Source organism: Mixophyes fleayi, chromosome 11 (assembly GCF_038048845.1).
Source record: "Mixophyes fleayi isolate aMixFle1 chromosome 11, aMixFle1.hap1, whole genome shotgun sequence".
Lineage (NCBI taxonomy): Eukaryota > Metazoa > Chordata > Amphibia > Anura > Limnodynastidae > Mixophyes > Mixophyes fleayi.
This window is the reverse complement of record NC_134412.1, coordinates 78,415,451-78,442,978: the sequence shown is the minus strand read 5'-3', so window position 1 is coordinate 78,442,978 and position 27,528 is coordinate 78,415,451. Positions and strand designations below refer to the sequence as shown.

The window sequence follows — 27,528 nt, the reverse complement described above, 5'->3', positions numbered from 1 at the left end:
TCGGAGAAATGTAGAGACTCGGAAGTTGAGTGAGAGACGTCCTCTACAAGTATACAAGACAAATAGGGTCACTAGTTTGAGAGAGAGCCTGGGCTGAGATTTAAAATTGGCGAGATGAATGTGTGTTTAAAGGAAGATGGAAATGTGTCCATTCTTTAGTGCCCCCACCATGTCAGATTCCCACTTCAAGAGGGTCTTTTGTTGAGGCGTTTGGGACAGTGAGTTCCAAATATAATGTGCCTTCTGGTTAATTAGAGTTGAACAGAGTAACTAGAGTTGAACTTGAATAAAGTTTTTAGTTGGAATGTAAAGTTTCAGTTGTAAATTCGAAAAAGGGGAGAAAGTTAGTGAAGTGCCCTATATTCATATCTCACACCTCCTGCCAGACATTGATTGCAGAAATGTTTGTTACAAGGTCTGTTTTTTAATGTTTTAGTTAGAGATGCTCAGGCTTGGTTCCTTGAGCAAAACGTCATCACGACGTCGTCAGATCTTGGATCTCACGAGTTTTGGATTCCTTTTTAAGATCCAACACAGTGAGAGGTGGGAGGGAGGGCGGACCTCCATTTTTTCTTTTCTGCCACTGCTATGTGCCAATGTGTCCTAGATGTGCTAGGAACTGCCGTGTGTTTGAGTCATTGCTCTGACGCTTACCATCCAGCCAGGTCGCTGCAGTATTTGTCTGAAAGTGTATGATAATATTGTGACCTATGAGGTGGTCAATAGTGACTGCAAATTACTTGAAATTAGTTTTATTGAGGTTAATAATAATGTAAGAACAAAAAAAGAGCAAAATTTATGTGATTTCAGCATATTTTAGGATTTTTTTTCTAAAAAATCCAAAACACACAAGGGCGGTTTTGCCAAAACCAATTCACGGGGGTCAGTGAGCATCTCTAGTTTTAGTGCTTGTGATGTTATCTTGCAGTATTCTGTAATTTAACTTCATTCTGTGGTATTTAAGAAATAATCCCATCTGAACAGGGCATTACTAGTCAAAAATGCCCTGCTTGTGGGATTTAACTGCTCTGGTAAAGGGGGGCATCGAGAATATTACAGTAGGCTGCTCTTATTTATATTAAATAAATATTAAAATAGAAAGTGAAAATATAAAATTATGTTATTGTGAATAGGCAAATGCCATATCTGGATTTCCCATTTGTGACTGTACTGTCTCCTTCAAAAAAGAGATTTCTTGCAACAAAGTTACACACATTTCTAAATTTCACATTTACAATTTTTCGTATGTTCCCGGAGTTTAGTGAAAAGACGCATCATACAAATCATTTTATTTACAAATGTTTTATTACCAGCCCAATTTTCACAAATCTACTAGATACATTGTTTTCCAAAGCAAAGCTTTAAATATTCTTTCTTCATTGTGTTATATAAGAAAATGTAGCACCATGGGAAAAAACAAGGGTCTGTGAGAGGTGTGGTGTATCATGGAGTGCGTACCCCACGCGTTGCTTATTAATTACCAGCATTGTACGCAAGCCATAAAATTAAACTACGCAAATCAAGTTTTCAAGATCCATTAATATGTTCGTCCGTGTATCAGAATTGGTCCAGATAGGTTTTTGTTCAGATGTGGAACACATACAATTTATAATCCTTATATATTCTTATAAAGAATAGCTCCACTCAAAAAATATGTTACCTAATTAAAATCATTGAGCCTATTAAAAAGATCACCTGATACTTGAAATAGAACTTGCGGCTGAAATTTGACAGACTCTTAAGGATGGACACTCTTTAGTAGTAATCTGTAGTCATGGAAACAAACTGGTCTGCATTTGCTGTTTCCATGGTTGCAAGTTCTTAATGTCCGTTCTGTCAAATGGCAGCAACATTGGGCCTGTTTCATTAAGGATAGTTAAGCAAAAGTAAGTAAGGCAAAACCATGTTGCATTGGAGAAGGAAGTAAATTCAAAATGTGATGGGAAATTTATATTTGGGATAGGGCATGTCCTAGATCAACTTTACATTTCAGTGTACAAATAAGCTATCAAGTATTTGTGTGCTATATGAAAAAACAGCCAGTATTTTCCTTATGTGCAAAATAATAAACTCATTTGCACCCCTTGCATTGCAACATGGTTTTGTCCAGAAAACTTGAGTAAGAAAACTTCCTCAATTTTTTGCTTAACTTTTCTTAATGAATCAGGCCCAGTGTCTGCATTTTAAGCATGTGATTTTCGGCAGAAGTTCTTTTTAAGCATCTGAGGTTATTCCAGTAAGTTTTAATACCCAGCATAATTATTTTAATTAAGAAAAATCATTTAGTTTTTACCCTTTAGTTCAGGCCTGTCCAACCTGCAGCCCTCCAGATGTTGTGAAACTACAAGTCCCAGCATGCTCTTCCAGCTATCAATAGGTTGTCTACTGGCAAAGCATGCTGGGGCTTGTAGTTTCACAACACCTGGAGGGCCGCAGGTTGGACAGGCCTGCTTTAGTTGTTACATAGGTAATAATGCAGTGTACAGAAATCTCAACTATTATAATATACCTTGTGTTGTGGCAATTTTGCCATTTATTTGTAAAATTGAAAAACAAAATCCTAAAGCTAATTTTAGATCACAAAAACACTTTTTTGACTGTACTAGGTAATAATATATTGCAAAATATCTTATGTTGTCTTAAGTTTATCAGATTGTAAAATATTGGAGACAGCTGTGATTGAAAGGCGATGTATTTTTTCCCCTTGCACACAGACTTCCTGTCAGTTATCCCATTGAAGAAAACTGCAGCCAGATTATTTTTGCAGAAAATGCTTGATAACAGAGGAAAATAGCTTGGACTCAGCAGCCAATCATAAGTAAATGTATTGTATAATATCTGAAGTCCCATCAATGCAAGACTTTTATTCAGATATGCATTCTTCAGACTTAGCCTGTGGATCTCTACCCGTGGTGGAACTATAAGTCACAGCATGACCACCGGTTACTCATAGGCTTAGAATGCTGGGACTAGTAGTTTCACCCCAACTGGAGAGCCGCAGGTTGAATGATCTCTAGGATATCAACAATAATTAACTAAATCCACCCGAAAAAGGGGCTTTGTACCTCCCTAGCAAATGTAAATTTAGTAAGGGGTAATATGTGCAAAGCTCAATAATGGAATTATGCTCTCAGTAGACACAGACTCATTGTATCACCTCCCAGCTCAGAGATTCTAGGTCGACTACGTTCCGATGAATACAAAACTGGCCAGCAGTAGAGAATTGCTGAAGTTTGCATTCAAGCAGTCAAACTGTTTGTCCCACGTGGTCAAAATCTGTATTTAATGACTGGATTTCTCACATTTGTACTCTTATATTCCACGAGTAGGTTGTCAGCACTCGATCCCTTTTCTTCACTATGCAGGTATAGAGTCCTTCATTGATGGCATTAGCAATTATACTCATGTGGTCATCGTTGAGAGAAAGGTATCCAGGATACGAGTATTCCAGCAGCTCATTATCCTTGTACCAGCTGTAGGCATTAAAGGAGATAGAACATTGAGTATATGAGAAGATCTATGATGCTAATGCAGCCTATTCATTCACTAGAAACCAGTGCCTCCTGAATATTGGTTATATTGGGTTCTAGTAAGCTGATAGGCTTTGAATTTGAATCTTCAACAAAATGACTGATTCCATTATGCAGTGATCAATTTAAGTGAGCAGCAGCTTGTTCTTTAGGTAAGAAAAAAAGCTAAACCCGAAACAATGAATGAGAAGTATAGGTATCAGAATATAATACTAAATAAATAACAGAAATGGTACCCGTAGGAACCAATAATATGTCAGTGAGACCACCCAGTTGGTCGATAAAGTTCTTACCTTGCCTTACGGAAAGAACAGAACTGGTTCTTTAGCAACCAATCAGATTCTAGCTGCCATTTTTCTAGTACTATTGAGAAATTGAAAGCCAATATCTGATTGGTTTCTATGGGTTGCAACACTTTTTTTGCACGGTTACACATGCATTTATTTTCATAAATGCTCCCATTACATATTTTGATCTGCCCATGAGAAGTTAGTTTAGGGAGCTGCTGTAAGTTTGTCGCTAAGTAAGTTAGTGTTAGGGATTAGGACTCAGGGTTTCCCAAACCCAGTCCTCAGGGCTCCCCAACAGTGCAGGTTTTCTGGATCACATGTGACATAATTAGGACCACCTGTGGATCTGTTACAATGTGTCAGTCAGTAATGAATACACCTGTGCTCCAGCAAGGAGATATGGAGAACCTGCACTGTTAGGGGGCCCTGAGGACTGGGTTTGGGAATCCCTGGGTTAGCTTATTTTACTGGCCCTTATGATGTTTAATTCCTAAGGAACAGAAAGCAAAACATACTTACTAAACTTTGCCTTTCTTATGGATAATTTTTTTCCCACATCTGAAGGTCACGTTCCTGCCTTCTGGAACCAATCGGACTTTGGTTCTGGGTGGTATGGGTGTGGGCATCCGCGTTGGAAAAGGAAAATCTGTAATGTGTGACATTAAAGATTTGTCAGGCTAAGGCTATTTTTGGTACTGTTCCTAGTGGCACATTATAACAAGGACATTTGTGGTGGTAGATCGTGGCCCAAAGTTGTACATGAGCCAAGATATTCCCCATTCAAACTTAATGCAATCATGACCGTAACGAGGTAATGTTGTGTTACTTGTAGTTTCAATTCCCCCCTGTAGGGGTCAGTAGTCTTATTCATGAACTGGGCATTTTAGGACATGGTGGCCTATTTATCAAGAACGCACCAATCCTGGTGATGCTGCTGACATAGCACTTGGCCTGAGATAGCAATAACATTAATGGGTTTTGTGATGGCACAAGTTCTGCCACGATACTTGTTACATAGGCTTCCCCTTCTCCCATTTCCACCAGCTATAGGGCTTTCCACCCTTTGATAGGTCAGCCCCATCGGTGTTAATTGTTTTTACGATTACCACTATTCCAACATGGAGAAGCCCTACGCTTTAAATTTCTTTTGACAGACGTTGCGATGATGTCAGCCTGCAGTGCCGATCACTTCTCCAATCGGAATCACTTGCTGTCAGCATGGTGCTACCATCGGAGATCTCCAGCGTCGGGTTGAAGGTAAGACTTTTTATTTTCCAATCGGTTTTTCATAATTTCGGATATTTTTTGTAGGCCTTCTCCATGTCGGAGTAGTGGACATTGGTAAAGCGTACCCAACCCAGCCCCATGGTAACATATTGAAATAAATTAATGTTATTAAGACAGTTACCATAGCAGAAGTCACAACTGTATGGACAGTACTTCTTCATAGGCATCCTCCTGGAGTCGCAGTACCCGTTCAGTGCCCACCTGGCACAAATTAGGTATCTGTCTCTGCATCCTGCAAAAAAAAAAACAGAAAACATCAGTTTGAAATTAGATTTATTCTAGTTACCAAAAGAGAAAATAAATCTGGTCACCATATAAAGTGTGTGTTTGTGTTTGTTTGTTTTATCTGCCAACTGGCCTCCATGTGATCCGGTTCCTTATTCCAAGCACCGAATGTCTCGGTCTTATTTGGACACATTGGTTCATATAAGATTTCAATCTCCCAGAAACTTTTTTGTAGAATGTGAAAAAGGGAAAACTCTCCTAAATATTCTACTGTCTTGATAGTAGATTTGTAAAAGTTGTCTCATAAAGTCGGCGTAACTTGATGGTTGTCAGAATAATCATGACCTGACGAAGGTCAACATGGAATTTTCTTATCACACGTTTGAGAGATCAAAATGTATCCCCTTCAGAAATAGTTTTTTTTACTTGTTTGACTGTAATTGTTTAATTTAAATGAATAATTTTGTTGCCTATGAAAATGCTACTATTGTGAATTTGGTACAAGTTATATGCTTGCTGTGAAACACAAAGATAATTGCGTATATCAATTAAAATAATTGCAGACAGCAGTATCTTATTATCACCATCATCATCATCATCATCATCATCATCATCATCATCGTCATTTATTTATATGGATCCACTAAGTCTGCAACACCAAATGGTAGAAGAACAAAACAACGACAAATTAAACAAAGAACAAAAAGCAATACAATTACATAATGCAGTGGGGGGTGGGGATCAGCTGGGATCATCTAATGTTCCACAAGACTGTGCCCGGGAACATTTTATACCTTGGCACGCTGGTTAGTTGATGTGTGAAGCAGTTGGAATGTCGACAATGAACAAACATGTCCACATTCAGAATGTCGACACCATAAGGTCAACAGTCAGAATGTCGACACGTTCATTAGGTCGACCGAGTTAAAAATGTTGACATTGTGAATGTCAACAGGTTGTAAGGTCGACAGTCACAATGTCGACATAAACCATTAGATTTGAACTAGCAATACCGACGTTAAATACAATTTAACAATGTCAACATTCTGACTGTTGACCTTATGGCAACGACATTCTGAATGTCGACATGTTCATTGTCAACTTTTCATACGCAAAAGGTTTATTAAAGGGCATACGAAAAATATTTTTAGCTCATACCCACCATACAGACTGTAAATCCCCCACAGATCATCTTGGGAGATTGTCTTTTTCCCGGTCAGCGTGGCATTAATGTGCATCAGGGCATTGCTGTTTAGGGAATGCATGAGTCCCAGGGAATGTCCAATTTCATGGGCTGCTACGTGCACCAGGTCCGTGAGCCACACCCCTAGATAGACAGAACTCAATTGTTATAAACTAAGGCATAAACATACAGCTTGCATAGACAATGGGTAACCTCAGTCTACATTCAGTGGACCTTATGTAGAGTCCGACGTAATTTATGTAAAAAGTATAGACGTATATTACTTAGTATGTAGAACCGCAAGTATCGTAAGATACGTGTGACTCTGCATAGTACACAAAATGCGTACATTTTAGAAGATACGCTTAAAGCATATCATACGTTAAAAGCGTATGATACACTTTATGTGTATATAGCAATACGGAATGAAAATAGTAAAAAAAAAAACAAGTGGGACACCCTCTAAAAACGAAAATCAGCTCTAAGCCTAGGCTAGTAAGGGCGAAATGCGTGGGGTACCCCCAAGATCATCCAAGTTGTGGAGAGACTGTATCAAGAGATATAGAGTTAAAGTTAGGATGGGATTAGAGTCCTCTCTCTAAAACTAACTGAAACTTCTGATATAAGGTTTACCCTGCTTTTCTATCACAATATGTGCAGTACAATGCTGCCTCAAGGAGGAAGTATAGGAGGCCTTTATCCATATTTAGCTTTAATATGTGCATTATGGTAAGTATGCTATATATGAGCAGATACAATAAAGTCCATTTAGGTTCTTAGATCACAGCATAAATCCAGACCTTTCTTCCAGCTGAACCTGGTGTTTCCCAAAATCCAATATTCACTGTCATCAAAGTGGATCTCCCCAGTTTGCGGAAAGTAGGCGTGTGCCAACTCGCCAGTTGTCCCATCAAAGCAGTAATGAATGCGCGACTCCAAACAGTCTGTATGATTTATACCGTAGAACCCTGGTAAATGTAAAACAAATTCTACGTATCAGATATATCCATTCTATTACATACACCTTCCTATCAGGTATTCCAATATCTAGTTGAAATATTTTATTGCTGGTACCTTTATATCAGGTATTCCCAAATCTAGGTGAGACATGCTCAAACTGGTAGCATTATAGCAGGCATTCCCATATCTACACAAGACACATATACACTACATGGTATGTGGACACTTCTAGTTAGTGTGTTTGGCCATTGCAACCATAGCCATTCATAACAGGAGCTTAAAATCAAGCATACAGCCATGCAGTCGCCACAGTCAGACATTATCCATAGAATAGGTCGTACTGCAGACCTCAGTGACTTTCAATATATCACTGTCATGTGAAGCCAGCTTTCCAACAAGCCAGTTCGTCAGATTTCTTCCCTGCTAGAGCTGTCCCGGTCAACTGTAGGTGATGTTATTGTGAAGTGGTAACATCTTGGAGCAACAACAGCTCAGCAGTGAAGCGGTAGGACACACAAGCTTACAGAACGGGACCACTGAGTGCTGAAACGCGTAGAGCACAAAAATAGTCTATTCTCAGTTGAAGCACTCACTACCAAGTTCCAAGCTGCCTCCGGAAGCAATGTTGGCGCAGGGACTATTCAGTAGGAGCTTCATGGACTGAGTTTCCATGGTCGAGCAGCTGCACACAAGCTGTAGATCACCATGCATAATGCCAACGTCGAATGGACTCTGGACCAGTGGAAACACGTTCTCTGGAGGGACGAATCACACTTCACCATCTTGTAGCCTGATGAACGAATTCAGACTTCACGTCTCAGGTGAGCCAATGCCATCTGCTAGTGGCACAGTGGGTCCACTCCCACAACTAGAGACATCTCCTACAGTCCACGACTGTCCAACGAGCTCACACATGCACCACCTAGATTGTCATTCTAATGAATGTGGATATACTTATACATTCACCCCAGAAAAGTAACCTACCGATCTTGAGGTCACTCTCTTGGCTAGCTGGCACCTCCTTGAAGTGGAAGGCTGTCACTTCACTCCACATACGGAAAGCCGATGTTATACCCTTTCTCGTATCACTCTCATTTATCAAATTTCTTGGGAATGACACGATTCTGCAAGAAACCAGAAGAACGTAGATGAATATTAGATAGCTATAATGTTTCAGCAACACATTGATGTGCACAGAGAAGTGTGTGGACCAGATGTGACCTAGATCAGAGAGATGATTGTGACGCACTGAAAAACAAAATACTTTAAAGAGGATGTGAAATATAACACAATGAGTAGCAAAAGTTATTGTAACCAGACCAAGTTTAAAGGGAATATTACAAATACTATAAAAACTATTAAACACCACCAATAATCTTCTGCTAATCCTCCTTGATCTCTCTTCTGCTTTGACACAGTCGACCACCCCATGTTCATGTAAACCCTCCATTCTCTTGGTGTCTGTTATACCACTCTCCTGGTTCTCATCATAGTTGTCCAACCACTTATTCATTCTGGGTCTCTTTCAAAGGAACTTCATCTTCCATGGGCCCCCTCTCTTTCTGGGAGAACCCACAAGAAATGGATCTCAACCCACTACTGTTGTCAGTTTATACAACCTCTCTTGGTAAACTCATTATATTTGTGCAAGCTCCAATATAATGTATATGCAGACAATGCTCAGATCTAACTCTCCACTCCTGAACTCACTCCTCTGTTTCTGTCATTATCTTCTAAACCCCTGCCTGATTTAGGCTGGGTACACACTACAGGGTTTTCATTCGATTATCGGGCCAATCACATGATAAACGACCGTTCGGCCCGATATCACATTAGGCTGTACGCTCCAACGATGAACGATTATCGTTCCAAAGCTCATTGTCAGGCTCAGAGACAGCTGTGGACCCAAGATGCAATGAAACCGACTAAATGGTATTAGCGCCACTGAACTGGGAAGTGCGGAGTCTAACAAACCCCTGGTGTTAACCAGGGAGCCCCGCAAGGAGGTTTGGGCTTAGCAGCAAAGGGTACACAGGTCGCGGTCCTCCTAGATAGTAACCAGTGTAGTGATAGAGAGCAGTCAGAACGGTCCGGGTCAAACCAATCAGGAGAAGACGGTACCGAAGTGAGATCCACAGAGAAGTCAGACAGGCTGAGGTCACTGATCCTCCGTGAGGCCGTCCCTGCCTTATTGAAAAATAATGATGTACACATCCCAGACTGCAGCAGTGATAACACAAACCCCGGGGCACAAGAAATCACATCAAGTTTGCCATCAAGGCAAAACCATTGGCCCTCTAGCAACAGTGCTTCATGTTGTATACCAGACCTTAGGTCTTGACCATGATTACAATTTTCTGGTTGTTGACCTATGGCACTGATCCCTACACGCTGCACCCTGTGTGTTATTCAGGTGTTATTAAGAGAAGTTATCCTGATTTTTGGTGCTGATTTCCTAAGACTATTTTTGATGTGGACCATACTTACCTACTTTTGACAGGCTCCCTCCGGGAGATCACTGAAAAGGGGTGTGAAGGGAGGGCGGAAGGGGGTGGAGCTTCACAATTTGCGCCATTTTAGCCCCGCCCACATTGATGTATGCTTGTTTGGGGTCTTTTTACAGTGGTAAAAAGACCCAAAGCAGGCATTATGTTTCTGTGGGCGGAGCCAAAATGACGCCAAGCGCAGCGGGCCGCCCCCCTTCCGCATATACACCCCTCCATGCCGGCAGATGCGGGAGAATTGCCAGCTCTCATGGGATTCCGGGAGACCTACCAGGAATTCGGGAGTCGTTGGCATGTATGATGTGGACTATCACATTAAATACTTTTAAAATTCCTGAGTTTTATTAATTCTTGTCTTTAAACCTCGCACAGCCACCAGTTACTAAAGCGAATGTTTGCAGCAGTCGTTACAGCGTCTGGGCGCCATTGGTGAATCTGTTTGAGTAAATGAACACAGGTTTCGTTGGTTACATCTGATCCTGTGTATTCTGAAGTGCGATTTATTCACCAGTGTTTGGTAGTGGGGGCCACTGTAACAATATATGCTGAATTATTTTTCTTTTTGTTCTTGTACACCTGATTACAATATTTTTGGAATATTTTTGTTTTGTTTACTAATAAATCTGCTGAAAAAAAATATAATGCGCTAGGGGGTAAATGTATCAAGCTGAGAGTTTTTTGGCGGGTTTGAAAAGTAGAGATGTTGCCTATAACAACCAATCAGATTCTAGCTGTCATTTGTAGAATGTACTAAATAAATGATAGCTATAATCTGATTGGCTTTTCAAACCCGCCGAAAACTCTCAGCTTGATACATTTACCCCTAGATCTGTTCTCTTTTTTTTCCTTTCCCTTCCACCTCTCAAACACTTTGGGCTAAATTTACTAAGCTGCGGCTTTAAAAAAAGTGGGGATGTTGCCTATAGCAACCAATCAGATTCTAGCTGTCATTTTGTAGAAAGTACTAAATAAATGAAAGCTAGAATCTGATTGGTTGCTATAGGCAACATCCCCACTTTTTCAAACCCGCAGCTTAGTAAATCTAGCCCTTTATGTGAGAGGAAAATCAACCCATTGAAAGAAAATCAGCTGCTATCAAGTGCTGCAATCATTGAGAATTAGAATAAGGGCTCCTAAAACATCTTCTCCTGTGAGAGATCTTGCAGTTTGAAATACAGAAAGTCATCTTCTGGTTTACAGATCTTCCTGCTGTTAAAAAAAATAAATAATATACACACGCAAATCAATCAAAATCTAATGGTAAGTGCATTAACAACAGTGGAAAAAGAATGCAATAAACGGGACAATTTAATGTGCACATTAAGATAGGAATATATTTATTTGTTTGGACACAGACACAAAATTGGATAACAGAGACTGTTTTTTGTTTTAAAGTTACATATTTTGTTGTCTGTATAAGCACAATTTTTTCCAGTTTAATGTTTGATATATGATATTTAATTTGTTTTGAACTGGCACTTTGTAAACACTTTTTGCTGCATTCATTTTGAGCTCTGACATATTAGTATCTCACCAGGGCCATCTTTTCCATTGGGCACAATGGGCAGCTGCCCGGGGGCCCCACAGGCAAGGGGGCCCCATATGCAGGGCAATTAATGAGAATAAATAATCCTGCAAAAGAAAAAAACCTGCAAAAAAAAACCTACAAGGGTCACTGAGCAAGTACATCTATCTATCTCTATATATCTATATCTATATCTATATCTGTATACATCTATATATCTATATCTATATCTAGGGGCCCCGGTGCACTGCTTTGCCCGGGGGCCCATAATGTTGTTAAGATGGCCCTGTATCTCACAGATTTTAAGTAACAGTATGTGAATGGAGCTGTACACACACTTTCAACAAGCATCCGTGTCTCTTTGGTTCCTGTCAATTTTAACTGTGCCTGGAGTATTCACAAGTGTTAAGATTGTATAATATAATAGTTGTATGGAAGCACTCACAGAGTACATAGAACACTGGGCTGTCGTTGGGAGTGTAACTGAGCATTACTCCATAGCAAAATTTGGGTTGGGGTCTGGGCGATCCTGTTCTAGCCTCCCATGCTCCCGCACTGCTCTCTATAGACCAGGGGGGCCCTCATTGGGCCCTGTACCCCCTATTGTTACATCCCTAATTGTAAAGCTTTGACAGGCTTTAATGAACACACTTTGAACACTCTGCTAAAGGCAAGAACAACCCCCATGTGTCTGAGACCCAAGAGGACAAAAATGAGAAAAGTTTTCAAATCCTCTTATTATCGAATGCTGTGTATACAATTAAATATTAAATGGTATCAACATCTCCTTTCAATGTGAATGCATCAGTATCAGCACTTAGTATAACTACATTCTTGTGGTTCCAATGAACCTTGATTAATCTGGACAAGCAGTAGTGAGTATAAACTCACCATAGGCATATACTGACATGTTACCTTTGGTGTGAATTATATACATGACATGTTATGATTATCCTGCATCTGTTGTAATTCACTGCCGCTGCTATTGCTGCCCAGATGTGCGTTACTACAGATTTGTGTCCGCTCCGAATAATCTCTAGAGGTGGATAACTGTTGTCACATAGGAGTTTATGTGACTCCTGATCGGAGCCACCAAGAAGAATTTCGGACCCCGGTTCAGGAAATTCTTGGGATGCTTTCTGTAGCCACTAAAGGAGGTGTGGCCACACCAGGTTGGTGGCCCCTCCCACTACCCAGTGGGGGGCCCAGTGCTTTGTACCTGGTTCCCCCACTCAGCACCCGTGCTCCAGATAAAACATTATAATTATGTGACTAGCAAAGACAATTATCCTACTAGTGCAAGAATTTCTGATAGAAGTACCCTAGATCTCCTTAAAAGATAACTGTAATGTAACACATCCCTTCCTGCAACTAGTAAAACTCTAGGGCAGGCCTGTCCAACCTGCGGCCCTCCAGCTGTTGTAAAACTACAAGTCCCAGCATGCCCTTCCAGATATCAGCTGGTTGTCTACCGGCAAAGCATGCTGGGGCTTGTAGTTTCACAACACCTGGAGAGCCGCAGGTTGGACAGGCCTAGGGGATCAGTGCTAGAACATCTGCCATTCAAGACAATTCACCTGATTGATTCCCAGCTTATTTCCCCCACATGGACAAAGAGAAGCGGAAGGAGCATACCGCTTTGTGTCAGTTTCCAGCACCAATACTGATTATACAGAACAATAGCTCTGTATAGTCCTTGCAAACAGACATAGAATGATTTAAGTTGATGTGGTCACTGCTTGTTAAGGCCCTTTACCATTGTGTATATAGCAACTAGCAGTTCTTTTGGCTGTTTTTCCCATTCATGTCAATGACCTTGTCATTTCAGTGGTGTTCTACACTACCTGTAGAATCCTCATTCACATGAATGGGTCATTGACATGAATGGGCCATTGACATGAATGGAGCTTCATTGCATTCTTACCCCCCAATCCATAGAGATTCAATTAGTCTCTCTTGATGGGACATTAAAGGAGGGCATCCCCCTGGGACTCCTCTTACCGATAGCCAATCTTATGATGGGCCAGTGAGGGAAACCGCTTGTGTTTGGCTGGCGAGTAACAGAACTCCCTGCTGTGATCATTTAGCAGTGTGTAGCGATGGATATTTTTTTCCCCTTGGACTACCCCATATCAAGAAAAGGAGATTTAATTTTATCGTTAACAAATATTTAAGAAAGTTAAAAGTGTTTATTGCTATTTTAATTATTTTAGTACCCTCTTAGGGAACTTGGCCCATCAGACTTGGATCACTGATTGGCAAGGCCATAGGAATTTAATGGGAAAAGCTTTGTACCACTTTACTTGCAAAGTCCTGTGAATGTGTCAAACACATACCAAGCACATATTGACCACATATGAATCACATATCAAACTCTTATCTGACTCCAGCACAAATGCATGGCATTTATATGCTTTTTCATATGCAATTTGCACTTGCGTATTTTGGCTTAGACGCAGCAACAATGGGTAAGGGGCGTTACGCTGGCCAAAGATGCTGTTGAACGGTCAAGCTCCCTGGCATAACACCCCTATAGTACTGCCAGTGAGGGAAGGGGTTCTTAGGTACAAAATACATTTTTGGTGGAGATAACTTTTAAAACAGCTTCAAGTGTCACTGCCTTTGAATAAAACTCCGGAACAGTAGGACTTGTAGGAATATCTGAGCACTGGAATTGGAGCTTCTGAAGTAGGAGACAAAGAGCTGCATAATATGAGCAAACAACTCGTAGTAAAAGTGTATGATCTGCACATAGTGGAGGCAGCCATTATTGGAGATTCTAGACTCACTGATGTCACATGTTCCAAGTGAATTGATAGGCTGCGTTCTTATCAATATTTGTTGCTGAAACAAATTGGCTCATTCTAGTGTGCTTGGGCCATGAGAATATACCATCACAGATAGTCCTGAAGAAAAAGAAATACCCAGCATGCTATAAGCAGAGCTTCTATAACTACTATAAATACCCAGCATGCTATAAGCAGAGCTTCTATAACTACTATAAATACCCAGCATGCTATAAGCAGAGCTTCTATAATTACTATAAATACCTAGCATGTTATAAGAGCATTGTGGCTGGAGACACATCAGGGCGTATCTGGCTCCTCTGGTAAATCCAGAATTTATATTTTCTGTGATACATGTTTCTTCTGGTTGGTTGTTTTCAACATACCTGAATGTCAAATTGAAATGGTCCCATTTCAGCAGGCCTGGGGTCAGGGTGTAGCGCTTAGCCCTCAGATGATAGGGATGATACGGTAGGTGAAGAACCGGGACTGGAGCCACCACAGAGTCTACCTTAGAGAGAGTAAAAACATCAGCAACAGGAGCTGCAAATCAGCTTAAATGACTAATAGGTACAAGAAACCCCAGAAGTTCTGGATTTTCATGGATAGATTTCACAGGATGGGCGCTGATTAAAGTAACACATAAATGAATATATATTTAAAAGACAACCTCCCTTTCCCAATCTCTAGCCAACCCCAACACTAGACAGCCTGGGCCGGCTTCCACTATAATATGGAGCCATAGTAAACACCAGCCCCAGGCTAGTTGGTGCGAGACTGGTGCGTTCAATAGGCTGTCCCCTCACCTCTATCAGATGCAACTATCTGTGCACTGAAGAAGCTGGATCTCTTCCCACCTGTACTGTGGGCATTGGGTTAATGGTCAAGATTTGGAGCCATCGATTGGCAGCTCCAGTGGTCCCAGTATAACAGGAAGGGGTCTCTAAGACATTCCCACAGTGGCGGATATAGGGGAGTTGAACGAGGGTTTGGTGGGTCTGGAGTCTATTATTCAAAGATCATTGGGTCTGGCAATATTGCCGCTCCAGAGATAATCCCATTCAATACACCAACCCCCACTGCCCAGGGGTCAAGAAGGGCCTCAGTAACTATGTATCATACGCATACGTAACGCATGATATTTATACAACATGTTGGGGAACGTCAAAGTAATTCTGTGGATTGGCAGTGGAATACCATCCCGGAGTAATTGACGGACTGATTTGCAAACCTCTTCCATATACCTGATTACTTTGCCTAAATCTGGTAAGGAATAGTTAACCCATAAAAGAGAACATTTAGTAAACCCTATACGCCTAACCATTTGTCTTCCTTAGATCCACACTTATGTAAATAGAAGGATGTAATAAAGTAGATACCAAACTCTCATCTTCTAGATACTAAATGGAATTGCTTGTCCCAACACCGACAGCAATATAATATGTACAGGAATCCCGGAGCTGGTACAGGAACTAGTCTGCTAGTTGTAGCTGACAGGGGCAAACGCTGGATTTGTAGAGAGGGATTTCCACACCACGCCACCAGTGGGCGTGACCACCATGCATGGGGGCGTGGCTATAATATTAGACAGTGCCTGGCTGTTCTCCAACTCTTCCCATCCCCATAATATATATGGGCAATGCTGCGTGCACTACTGTTAAGTGCACACAGCTCTCCCTTTTCAAGCGGCGCTGTGTGAAGCGGGAGCAGGTTCCAGCCACGTCAATTATACAGTGCCCTAGGCTTGGAGGGGGGTTTCCAGGCAGTAGAAAACCCCCTTCGGTTTGCCTATGGCTGACTGTTTTGACCCTTGCAATGTTGACAGCCTAATCCAAAAAAAGCAAACTCTGTGTTCAGCACACACATCTTAGGTAAGTATATATGTCGTGCTTATAAAGGCTTTGGGCATCCCGTGGATCCAAAATCCAATCCAGGTGACCAAAGTGGGAATAGCAGGAGACCTCTGTCTTGTTCCTCTACTCAGTGGGAATTCATGTGGATGTCACCCGCATGTGGATCCTGGCCACTGTCTGTCTGTAAAGCAATTTAGGCCACTTTAGAAACTGGGTCCAAACCCAAACATATCTAACACCATCCGCAGATGTACAGAATCTTAGCAGCATCTAATAACAGGACATCTCTGTAGCCTATTTAATCATGGCTTATCTGCAGGCTAATATAAAGTCACTGAATATCTACGCATGTAGAAGTGCCCTGCACAAAGCCAGTTTGCAGAGATCCAAGACAACATTTAAGATATCTGCCATTGTATGTACACTTGATATCCAGCCTAGTGCAAATGATTGTATTTCACAGTGATCTATATCTAATTATGCCATAGTTCCACCCAACCCTCTTGGGGAAATTTAGGAGACCTGGGGCACTTAAACAAGGTGCTATAAGAAAAATAAAAGCAAAAACGGCTGATGGGTCCCCGTGGGTTCCAACATCTGTTTTTCCTTTACACTTATTTTAATAAATATCCTCAAATGTCTGGAGTAGACTGAATTTTTTTCTTAAATTAATTGCTTGCAGAACCTAATGTGAGAAATGCTAATTGCTAATTATGTATTTAACTCAAAATGATATTATTTCTATAACACCATGCTCTTATTAGCTATTATCAGATACCAACGGGGGGCTCCTCCATCTTTTTATTTCAGAAGGTGGTGGTGGGTAATTACAGGTACCTGTAAATATATGCTGGATATCAGAAAAAGCTGCAGGACACATGCAAAAGTGCATCTGTGTACAAATCCTAAATGGTCATTTCAAATGTTCAGAGCTGTGCAATTTCTGGTAGTATTTAATTATACTGGTGCCACTCAGCACTGCCTGCACATTCTAATCAGAGCAGATATCAGCCGCTCAGCGCAAGCTGAATTGACATATCTGGCTCACCGCCACTGACCTGCCTCCCTGTCACCCTGACCTGCTGCCCTGCCTGTCTGTCACCCTGACCTGCTGCCCTGCCTGTCTGTCACCCTGACCTGCTACCCTGCCTGCCTGTCACCATGACCGGCTGCCCTACCTGCCTGTCACCCTGACCCGCTGCCCTGCCTGCCTGTCACCCTGACCCGCTGCCCTGCCTGCCTGTCACCCTGACCCGCTGCCCTGCCTGCCTGTCACCCTGACCCGCTGCCCTGCCTGCCTATCACCCTGACCCGCTGCCCTGCCTGTCACCCTGACCCGCTGCCCTGCCTGCCTGTCACCCTGATTCGCTGCCCTGCCTGCCTGCCTGCCTGCCTGTCACCCTGACCGGCTGCCCTGCCTGCCTGTCATGCTGACCCGATGCCCTGCCTGTCACCCTGACCCGCTGCCCTGCCTGCCTGTCATGCTGACCCGATGCCCTGCCTGTCACCCTGACCCGCTGCCCTGCCTGTCACCCTGACCCGCTGCCCTGCCTGCCTGTCACACTGACCAGCTGCCCTGCCTGCCTGTCATACTGACCCGCTGCCTGTCTGCCTGTCCTGTTTGGAATCACAAATATGTTGCTTTCCTGTCTGTCTGTCACTCCTAACCCCATGCCTGTCTGCCTGTTTGTCAATGTGTGGTCTGCTTAGAATCTGATTAGAATATCTGTCCAGAGTGGGTCTGATGTAATTAAAAAGTCCCCGTAATTACATAGCTGTAAAAATGTAAAATGATCCACCCAAATGACTCCCAGGTCCACTTTGTACAGATATATAGTTTTACATGTGTTTGTAGACATCTTTAACCATTTTTATTGTTCTTGTAGTTTCTATTTCAATGTAATAACAATAACATTTTATATTTAGCTATGACTAAGGTCATTTAAAAAAGAAAGTAACATGGACATGTAAGAGACTCTCAACCTGCCCTGGATCATGTGTGACATCTACGAGACCCTCCATAATCCCTATATTCATGTGAATTTGTCTTCCCTGGAATACATTGTATTATTTTATGTCCACCAACCTGATTACCCAATAGGTGTCTGGAGGAATGTGTTGGGAAGCTGAGCTGTCAATCACTACATGACATCATGTAGTATTAAACGTTGATGACATCAGAAAGGAAACTGATGACTGACAGGTCTGTTTCCGGTTTGCAATTGCGTTCTGCTCCAATGCCAATAAAACTCGTCAGAGAGGCAATTTTCATGCCATTTATTAGCTGCCTGCCTGTATGGTGATTTAAGTATATATGGCAGAGAGCAGGTTAAAGATCTTGTAGGCAAAAACCTCTGTATTTTCTGGTGCAGAGTTAACAATGACCCAGTGTATGCAATTTAGTCTATTACTGCACCCGTCAAGCAATTGGCTATCTTCCTTATTAAGCTACATAATTGCAGCCCTTTCACTGGGGAAATAAACCTGACACAGATATTTTATTTATACAACTGTGTTTTACTGCTAGAATAAACAGATCATAGATAGATTTGTGCTGTGCAGCTGGGATTGTTTAACACGTAGATCATGTAGACTACATGCAAACCGACAGCACTAATACAAACTAAATTAAACGAACACATTCACTACCAAAAAGACGGAAAGGCTTCACGAAACACAATACAACTGTTCCCCAGACATCTCTAATGTTGTAGGCCGCATGTTTGCAATATTTAAAATGATCGTATGTAATTCATAGCATTGCTTAGAGTGAATCAGTCATCAAAAGCAGATGACAAATAGACTTGTTTTTGCTTTACATTTTTATCAAATTCTTTTTTTCAGCTTTGCCAAGTTAGATTATGTTATTATTTTCCTTAATTTTTGTATTAACCTAAGCCTGAAACACTGTAAATCAGTTTATTGCAGGTCAAGCAGATCGCTTGCTATCAAGTCACTGGCGATAACCACAAATTGGCCTGACATAATTATCATGTGTGATCCTAAATCATACTTGCCAACCTTTGCATAGTTAATTCCAGGAGATCCCGGGCAGGGGGCGTGGTTGGAGGGCGGAAGGGGGCATGGCGTGGTCAATTGCGTCATTTTGCCCCCGCGACCAAACCATTATTTTGTTGTGGGGGGCGGGGCCAAAATGACGCTGTTCACTGCAAATCGTGTCATTATGGCAAATAAATTCTAGTATGCGGGATACTTGCCTGCTCTCCCGGGAGTCCGGGAGACCTACCCGAATTTCAAGAGTCTCCCGGACATCCCGGGAGAGTTGGCAAGTATGTCTTAAACCAAGCGCGACTGCTGAGAAAAATAACATCAAAATCAGAAGGATCCGTTTCGGACACATGCATAAATCCAGTTTCAGATAACCGTTATATGTATGTATCTGACAACTGTACAACATCTTAAAACAAAGGAACCACTGATCCTCAAAGGGTTAATAATAATATCAGCACGTTTGTATATTGCAAACGTTTGCACCATCGCATAGGAGGAATTGGATGTGTTCCTTGCTGAATGCAGATTAGGTACATGAGTTCACCAGTTTTTATACTCACATGCAAAAATTAGATTTTATTTTGAGGAACAAGATTATTTAATGAAATCAAGAGGTGCATGAGGTGCATTTAGGGGTAGTATTCTGTAATGCCCATCAACTCAAACCTTATCTTAAGCATCAAAATCAGGTATTTGTGCACTTCATCCACTGTAGACCCTTTCCCCATAGAGCTACTCAGTTGGTCGGTACAAGGTAACAACTAGTAGGTCAACGCTGATCACAGTAACAGTACTTTAGAAAGAGGCAGAAGGTAAGGGCAGGCAGCAGACAACAGTGTCAAAAACCTGGCAGAAGGTCAGAGCAGGCAGCAGAGAACAGTGTCAAAAGCCAGGCAGAAGGTCAGGGCAGGCAGCAGACAACAGTGTCAAAAACCTGGTAGAAGGCCAGGGCAGGTAGCAGAGAACAGTGTCAAAAACTGTCCAGTTAAGGTAGAAAAGCACATTTCACAGTGCATTTTGGCTAATGTCAATCAGACATTGAAACACAAGATAGGTGTAATAAAAAAGATTCTCATGACTAATTTAAGAGATAAATGAAGCAGTAGTATTGGAAACAAATGAAAAAGTTGAAATTAATTGGACTTTGAAATGACGATTCAGTCTTTTTATAATGCGGCCTTTGAGGTTGGTCTGTAGACCCGCAAAGCTAAGCTCTAGATAGATTATCCAGGAGAAGTTTCATGGGCCGGGTAGCGGATGTACCCTGAAAGGCTATCGGCTGACACGAAGGCTCCCTTGTGTAAACAAAGAAACAGGGCAGAAAATTTCTTTGTGGTTTGTATATAAGCCGTCCTCACTTTAATGAGGAAACATTGACATTATCAGGGAATTTTCCCTGCTCTCAGCGCATACAGCAAAGAGATATCATGGCAGACTCCAGACAACAGCAGTACTGTATATATTATGGATGCATCATGTTCCAAGTTTAGTTCTACTCTAAAGACAACGTTCTAATCATAATAACTTTTATTTCATATGTTGTGTGTAATCCTGTAGTGTTTAAATTGTTAGTTAAAAAATTACAATATTTTAACATATTGGTTTATTACCTCTTTGGGGTATATTTACTAAACTGCGGGTTTGAAAAGTGGAAATGTTGCCATTAGCGGCCAATCAGATTCTAGCTGTCATTTATTGAGTACAGTCTACAAAATGACAGCTAGAATCTGATAGGTTGCTATAGGCAACATCTCCACTTTTTCAAACTGTTTAGTAAATATACTGCTTTATCTTTTTATGTACTCTATAAATAGTTATTTTCATAGCCTAAATATCTAACAAAATAATTTTACACAGTACTAAATATTATTTTAACAAATGTTGTTGTTTATACTGATAATGCTTCTTTATTGGAAGATGCATCATTGAAACATTATACAAAATTATATAAACATATTATTTCAATGATTTTGATATATTCTTTATCTTGAATTTGGCCACAGCTCCAGTAACAATAGCAACAATAGCAACAGTGCCACTTACAGGCTGAAATAAGGTACTACAAAACTTCCAGATGTAGTGTTTCCTAACAACATTATAAAAACATTGCAATATTTGTTATTTGTACTACAGTTGATTGAATGTATATACTTTTTAGATATTCCAAAACAATTTATTATTAGTTAATCAAAATTAACTCTAAACAAAGAGGCTTTTTCATAATGTGCTCATAGAATCCAATCTGATATTATAACTCTACTGTCAAAAGTTGATATCTGATTCGTTGCTACTAATAAAAGCTGGAATTTGATTGGTTACTGTAAGTTAAGTCCTAATATTGGTCTTTGCACCATAAACCCCACTATTATCTTTCCGACATATGTGCAATATTATAATATTGGTCTACAAAGTCACTTGAAATAACAAACCAGGCAAAAGAAACCTCAGGTGAGGTCCCCACAATTTAGTCTGTTACAATCACTTGTCAGTTATTGTGTAAACATGTAATCAAGTCTTCAAATTACTTTTTATTTTTAAACCTTTTATCTCCCATTTGAGATTTTAGCATTTCAACCTGAGCTGAGGCGTAAGAGAAAATACAATGGTTTACAATTAGTTAAATCAGAATATTGCCATTAACACAGCGGCTGCAAGAATCTTCATTTTGGGGGTTACTCACCGACAAAGTACACATGTGCTGTAACCATAGGAGGCATAGGTTTCCATTGTCTCCCTTGCAGCAGTTTGAGAAAATCTAATTGACATTGGTTGATATGGGTTACTGAACATTCTAAGTGTTTACCGATTGTTAAAGCGGCCTGTGGTTAACTCTTACCTGTGTCTTCCAAGTTCCTAGTGTGGAAGTTGTGAGAATTCCAGCCACAAGCACCAGAACTCCGACTATTCCAAGCAGGGACCAGGTGAATTTCCTCTGTCTACAGCCAACATCCTCCTCTTTCTGACAGTCCATATTGTCTGACTAAAATCTGCTGGATGATTCGGATGATTCTACCTAGTGATATGTGAGCATTGTCTGAGTAGTCTCTGAGCTCAGCTCCTTACAGTCTGTCTCTCCATCATTCCTCTCTCTCTATTTCCCTTTAAGTCCTTTCTTTCTCTCACTTTCGTTAAAAATCCAGGCTGTGTTAGCACTGCCAACTATCCTTCCAATTGAAGCCAAATGTTCTCATCTTTCACAGGCAAAAGGGCTTGGTCTGAGACTGGAGTTGGGGCGACTGTGGGGGGATTATAAGCAGTACAGTCTACTTCCAGCTGACTGGCTCAGCAACAGGACGGATAAATCTGTTCTTGACAGTTCACTGTAAGGAATAAAAAAAAAAGCTCCCAGAAGCTAAAATCTGACTGCTAAGTGACTTATGTAATCTACAAAGACTGTGGATGTCTGCACATTGCCCCGTGTTGTGCACTGTATAACAGAAGGCATAAATACGGTCATTTATAACTTTAAATGTCATCTATTGCCTACGCCTAGTGGATTCCAGTTTAAAGAATGAGCCAATATTCACAAAAATGCAACTTACCATTTGTCAATGTCGCCCTGGTTACAATGGATGCCAGGGAGTTGCATTTGAGTATTGGTTCAATCAACCTACAACATGTGTGCAAGTATTATTAGTAATATTATTATTTTATGTACGCCATCGGTCATATATGGCAAAGCACAACACACATCAGTGTGCTGCAGGTATTCAGTCGTAGGGGTAAATTTATCAAGCTGCGGGTTTGAAAAAGTGGAGATGTTGCCTATAGCAACCAATCAGATTCTAGTTATTTATTTAGTACATTCTACAAAATGACAGCTGGAATCTGATTGGTTGCTATAGGCAACATCTCCACTCTTCCAAACATGCAGTTTAGTAAGTATACCCCGTAGCCTTCAATTAAATTACTCAGAAGGCTCCCCGTAAAAAATAACAAATCTAGAATGAATTAAATCCTACTAGTCAAGACATCACATGCATTCCTAAACTAGCTAGGTAGCTTATCAGAATATAATTGATTAATGAGCATCCTTATCTGCAGCATAACTGCACAATACTGTCACCTCCTCTCCTTCATCACAGGACATGTTATCAGATATTATATATTTATATAGTTATTAGTTATTATATATTTATTTAGTTATTAGATAATTACTGAGCAATTCAATAGAATATTTCATCTGTGCATAGCTAAACCAAGTCTCAAAACGTGGCCTTTTGGGAGTAGATTCCTGCAAAGACTTTCGTTGCTGTGGGAGTCTCACTGAGAAGTTACAGCTGACCATGCAAACATTGCAGATGTGTTTCAGTCTGGTGGGAGAGTCATTATCTATGTTGTGAAAAATGAATTGGGAATGAGATGACTTGAAAAACAAGACACTGGATGCTAAGTTATATCAAGATGAACTGGTTAACCTAAACTATTTTAGTCTAGATCAATGTTAGGTAGCCTGATACACTACACGGCCAAAAGTATATAAACACCCCTTCTAATTAGTGTGTTTGGCCATTTCAGCCACACCCAATGCTAACGAGTTCTTAAAATCAGGCATACAGCCATGTAATGTCTATAGTCAGTAGATTGGGTCGTACTGAAGAGCTCAGTGACTTTCAACCTGGCACTGACAAACAGTGGCGGATCCAGGGGGGGGGGCGATCGCCCCTAGCAGACACTTGCTGCCGACGGCTGCACAGTATGTGCAGGTCCGTCCAGCCGTGACAGGCAGGGACAGTGTGCTGCCCGGCTGCTCTGACTGTGTTTAAAACACAATCAGAGCAGCCGGGCAGCACACTGTCCCTGCCTGTCACGGCTGGACGGACCTGCACATAGTGTGCAGCCGTCGGCAGCCTAAGATGCTAGAAAGGGGCGGGGCCTAAATCCCCCCCCCCCCTAAATCGCCCCGGGTACAGCATTTTTCTAGATCCGCCCCTGCTGACAAAGGACCTTTCCAACAACTCAGACCATCATATTTCTCCCAGCTAGAGCGGCCTCGGTCAACTGTAAGTGTTGGTATTGTGAAGTGGAACCGTCTAAGAGCAACAACAGCTCAGCTGTGAAGCGATAGGACACACAAGCTCACAGAAGGAGACCGCCGAGTGCTGAAGTGCGTAGCGTAAAAAATTGTCTGACCTTGGTTACGCCACTCGCCACCGAATCCCAATCTGCACCTTGAAGCAACATCAGCACCAGAACAGTTTGGTAGGAGCTTCATAGTTTGGGGTCCCAGGGTCGAGCAGCCACACTCAAGCCTAGATCAACATGCGCCATGCCAAACATTGACTGGGGAGGTGTGAAGCCCACTGTCATTAGACTGCAGTGACGAATCATGTTTTATCATCGGTAAATCTAACAGATTGATCTGGATTTGGTGGATGTTTGGAGAATGCTTCCTACCAGAATGCATACTGCCAACTGTAATGTCTGGTGGGGGAAGAATAATGGTCTGGGGCTGTTTTTTTATGGTTTGGCCTGGGCTCCTTAGTTCCAGTGAATGGAAATCTACAATGAAATTTTAAAGAATTATGTGCTTCCAACTTTGTGTCAACAATTTAGGGAAGGTCCTTTCCTGTTTCAGCATGACAATGCCCCCGTTCACAAAGACAGAGACATCAAAAAATGGTTTAGTGTGCATGAACCTTACTGGGCTGCACAGAACCTTGAACCTATCGAAGACCTTTGGGATGAATTGGAACACCAACTGCAAACAGAGCATTCTAGCAATGTTTATACAATACAGAGGGCATTCTAGTTATCTCTATACAGTGTAGAGAACATTCCAGTGGCCTCTATAAAATAATTAGAGCATTCTAGCGACCGATATATACAATACAGAGAACATATTAATACCCAATATATAATAGATAACATTCTAGTGACCAGTATACAACACAGAGAGCATTCTAGTGACCTCCATACAATACAGAGAGCATTCTAGCACTATTTATACAAAACAGAGAGCATTCTAGTTACCTCTATACAATGTAGAGAGCATTCTAGTGATCACTATACAATTTAGAGAGCGGAACCATCATGGGAAACAGTGGCACATGGTACCCGAGGAAACCTGATGTTTCTGTTGTCTATCATCCATCTTGCACAAGTAAGTGGTTCCTATCATTATTCTCACCCTCTTTGAAAGTGGTTCTGCAATATACTCAATATGTAATCCAGGGCTCAAACTTTATATTAAAATAACCCTGATTCCTGCATTATTGGAAAGGACACAGTGACTTTTTCGTTCTTGTGGATCAATGTTTATACAGAGACGAAACCTGAATCCTTATGTAACCGGGCACAGCGCTGGCGAGGGAACTTCTTATTCATTAACTAAACATTTGTACGGAGTCAAGGAGGGCGATTAAGGCCAAACTCTCTAGCTGTTCTGGCAGTGACCCTGGTAGTCAGGTCAGCCTCTTCCAGACACCAAATAATCACCATATCTACAGAATAAAGTTCCCCGACGTCTGCTTCAGAGGCTGGTAGCACTAAGCGGGCTGTAAACACAAATTAAGAACAGCTTTTGAATTCTAATTTAATGATACACCAGATAATGTTTGGGCAAAAGAAGTAAAACAAGTGTTAAAATGAATTTAAGTGCAGCCCTAACCAAATCCACCAATATTGTATAGAATAACATACCACATAAATGATGTCACAAATGGGTCTTTATAAATGTTATTTCTCTTTTACCTTCATCAAGACCCCTTTGTGGGTGTATTTTGGGATGCAAAACCATTTAATTGTGTTGCAATTACTTGAACGCTCCCTTACTGTACTCTGGTTACACCAGGCTGTCCCTGCCCATCCCTATTCCACTTCCCCATGTGTAAGGTCACGAAAGTCAGTGATATGAAAAAATCTAGATAAAGAGGCATGCATGGGCTCTTTTGGTGCACATGCATAGTACGGAAATACATATCTTATGCAAAAAAAATGGTAAACATCCAACTCTAACTGAGCCCCTTGTGTTTATAGTTGGGCGAACAACACTCCTTTGAAAGCAGCTCATTATACCTCCCAGAGCCATCTTAACGCATGGGCACGCTAGGCAGTTGCTCGGGAGCCCCACGACCATAGGGGCCCCATAGGTTTGACAACTTTTAGTATTCCGGGAATTTAATTCAGAACCTTCAAACCCTCTTTATGAAAATGTTTAGGTGGACTAATCATCTCAGAAATTTTGCAAATGTTTATGTTGAACACTTGATTAATAATAAATAATCAATTTCGTAATTTCTTACTGTGCCATCTCTGGGCCTGATTCATTAAGGAAAGTAAGCAAAGAAATGAGTAAGTTTTCTCCTGGACAAAACCATGTTACAATGCAAGGGGTGCAAATTAATTTATTATTTTGCACATAAGATAAATATTGCTGTTTTTTCATGTATCACACAAATACTTCATAGCTTTATTTGTACACTGAAATTTAAAGTTGATTGAGTTGATGATGATAACGTTGATTTAGAACATGACTTAACCCAATTATAAATCGGCCATCACATTTTAAATTTGCCTCCCCCCACCAATGCAACATGGTTTTGTCAAGGTGCAAAGTTACTAATTTTTGCTTCGCTTTCCTTAATGAATCAGGCCCTCCGTCTGTATGATTTACCAACTGAGTACCATTTTTATGCTGAATTTCTTGTTTTTATTTACTTAAATCTACTTGCATTTTTGGATTGTTTACATAGAACCTTCACATCACTCAGCCTTTTACCGGTAGTACACCTCCAACCCATTCTGCTGTGCCCAGCTTTCCATCAGGTCTAAAATTGTCCCCTCCACATGTAGAGTAGACTGGCTTAGGATTACTTCCTCCGTAAACATTTGAAGTTGATTGTCTCATAGTAGAGCCAGGAGAAGCAGGAAACCATTGCTTAGAACACAGAGGAGGAAGCCAGGCTTTTACACAGCTGCTTGGTGGCCATGTAGAAAAGTCCTACATGGCCACCTGGTATTCAGTGTTCTCCTATTAACACTTCATCTTTGAGTTCCAAGATTTGTTTCCTGGCAACTATATTAAGCTTGGACTCCTATGCAATGTAATGAAAACCAGAATCTAGTACTGAGCATCAGAAAACAGTCAAGTTAAATACATCTCAAAGGTCGTTTGTATTTTTGAACGGGCAAACAACGTGAGCGTTAGAATCAACCCTGTCTCTGACAATTTTATTTGGGGTCTCTAGTCCTGAGTCTTTCGTTGTCGGAATCTTTTTCCCAAACTGACATTATTCTGCACCCAAGTCCGTGTCCTCCTTCACCGTGAGATTATAATGACACCGGAGCACTGTATAGTAAAATGACTTTGAATGTATCTGCAATGAAATATCCTAGTTTTGGGGCCTTTTTTTCAACTTTTCCTATACTCAA

The 27,528-nt window shown here is 41.1% G+C and overlaps 1 protein-coding gene across 1 annotated transcript; it reads right to left on the bottom strand.

Moving 5' to 3' along the window:
* Nucleotides 1-1,286: 1,286 nt before the first annotated feature.
* Nucleotides 1,287-22,492, bottom strand: MMP23B (matrix metallopeptidase 23B). Its single transcript, XM_075189827.1, has 9 exons — nucleotides 21,992-22,492; nucleotides 14,677-14,801; nucleotides 8,460-8,599; nucleotides 7,316-7,483; nucleotides 6,495-6,659; nucleotides 5,229-5,339; nucleotides 4,340-4,466; nucleotides 2,464-3,473; nucleotides 1,287-2,307 (listed from the first exon to the last, which is right to left on the bottom strand). Exons 1-8 carry the CDS (start codon nucleotides 22,124-22,126, stop codon nucleotides 3,299-3,301), a joined length of 1,146 nt encoding a protein of 381 aa, XP_075045928.1. The 5' UTR covers nucleotides 22,127-22,492; the 3' UTR covers nucleotides 1,287-2,307; nucleotides 2,464-3,298.
* Between the last annotated feature and the right edge of the window lie 5,036 nt (nucleotides 22,493-27,528).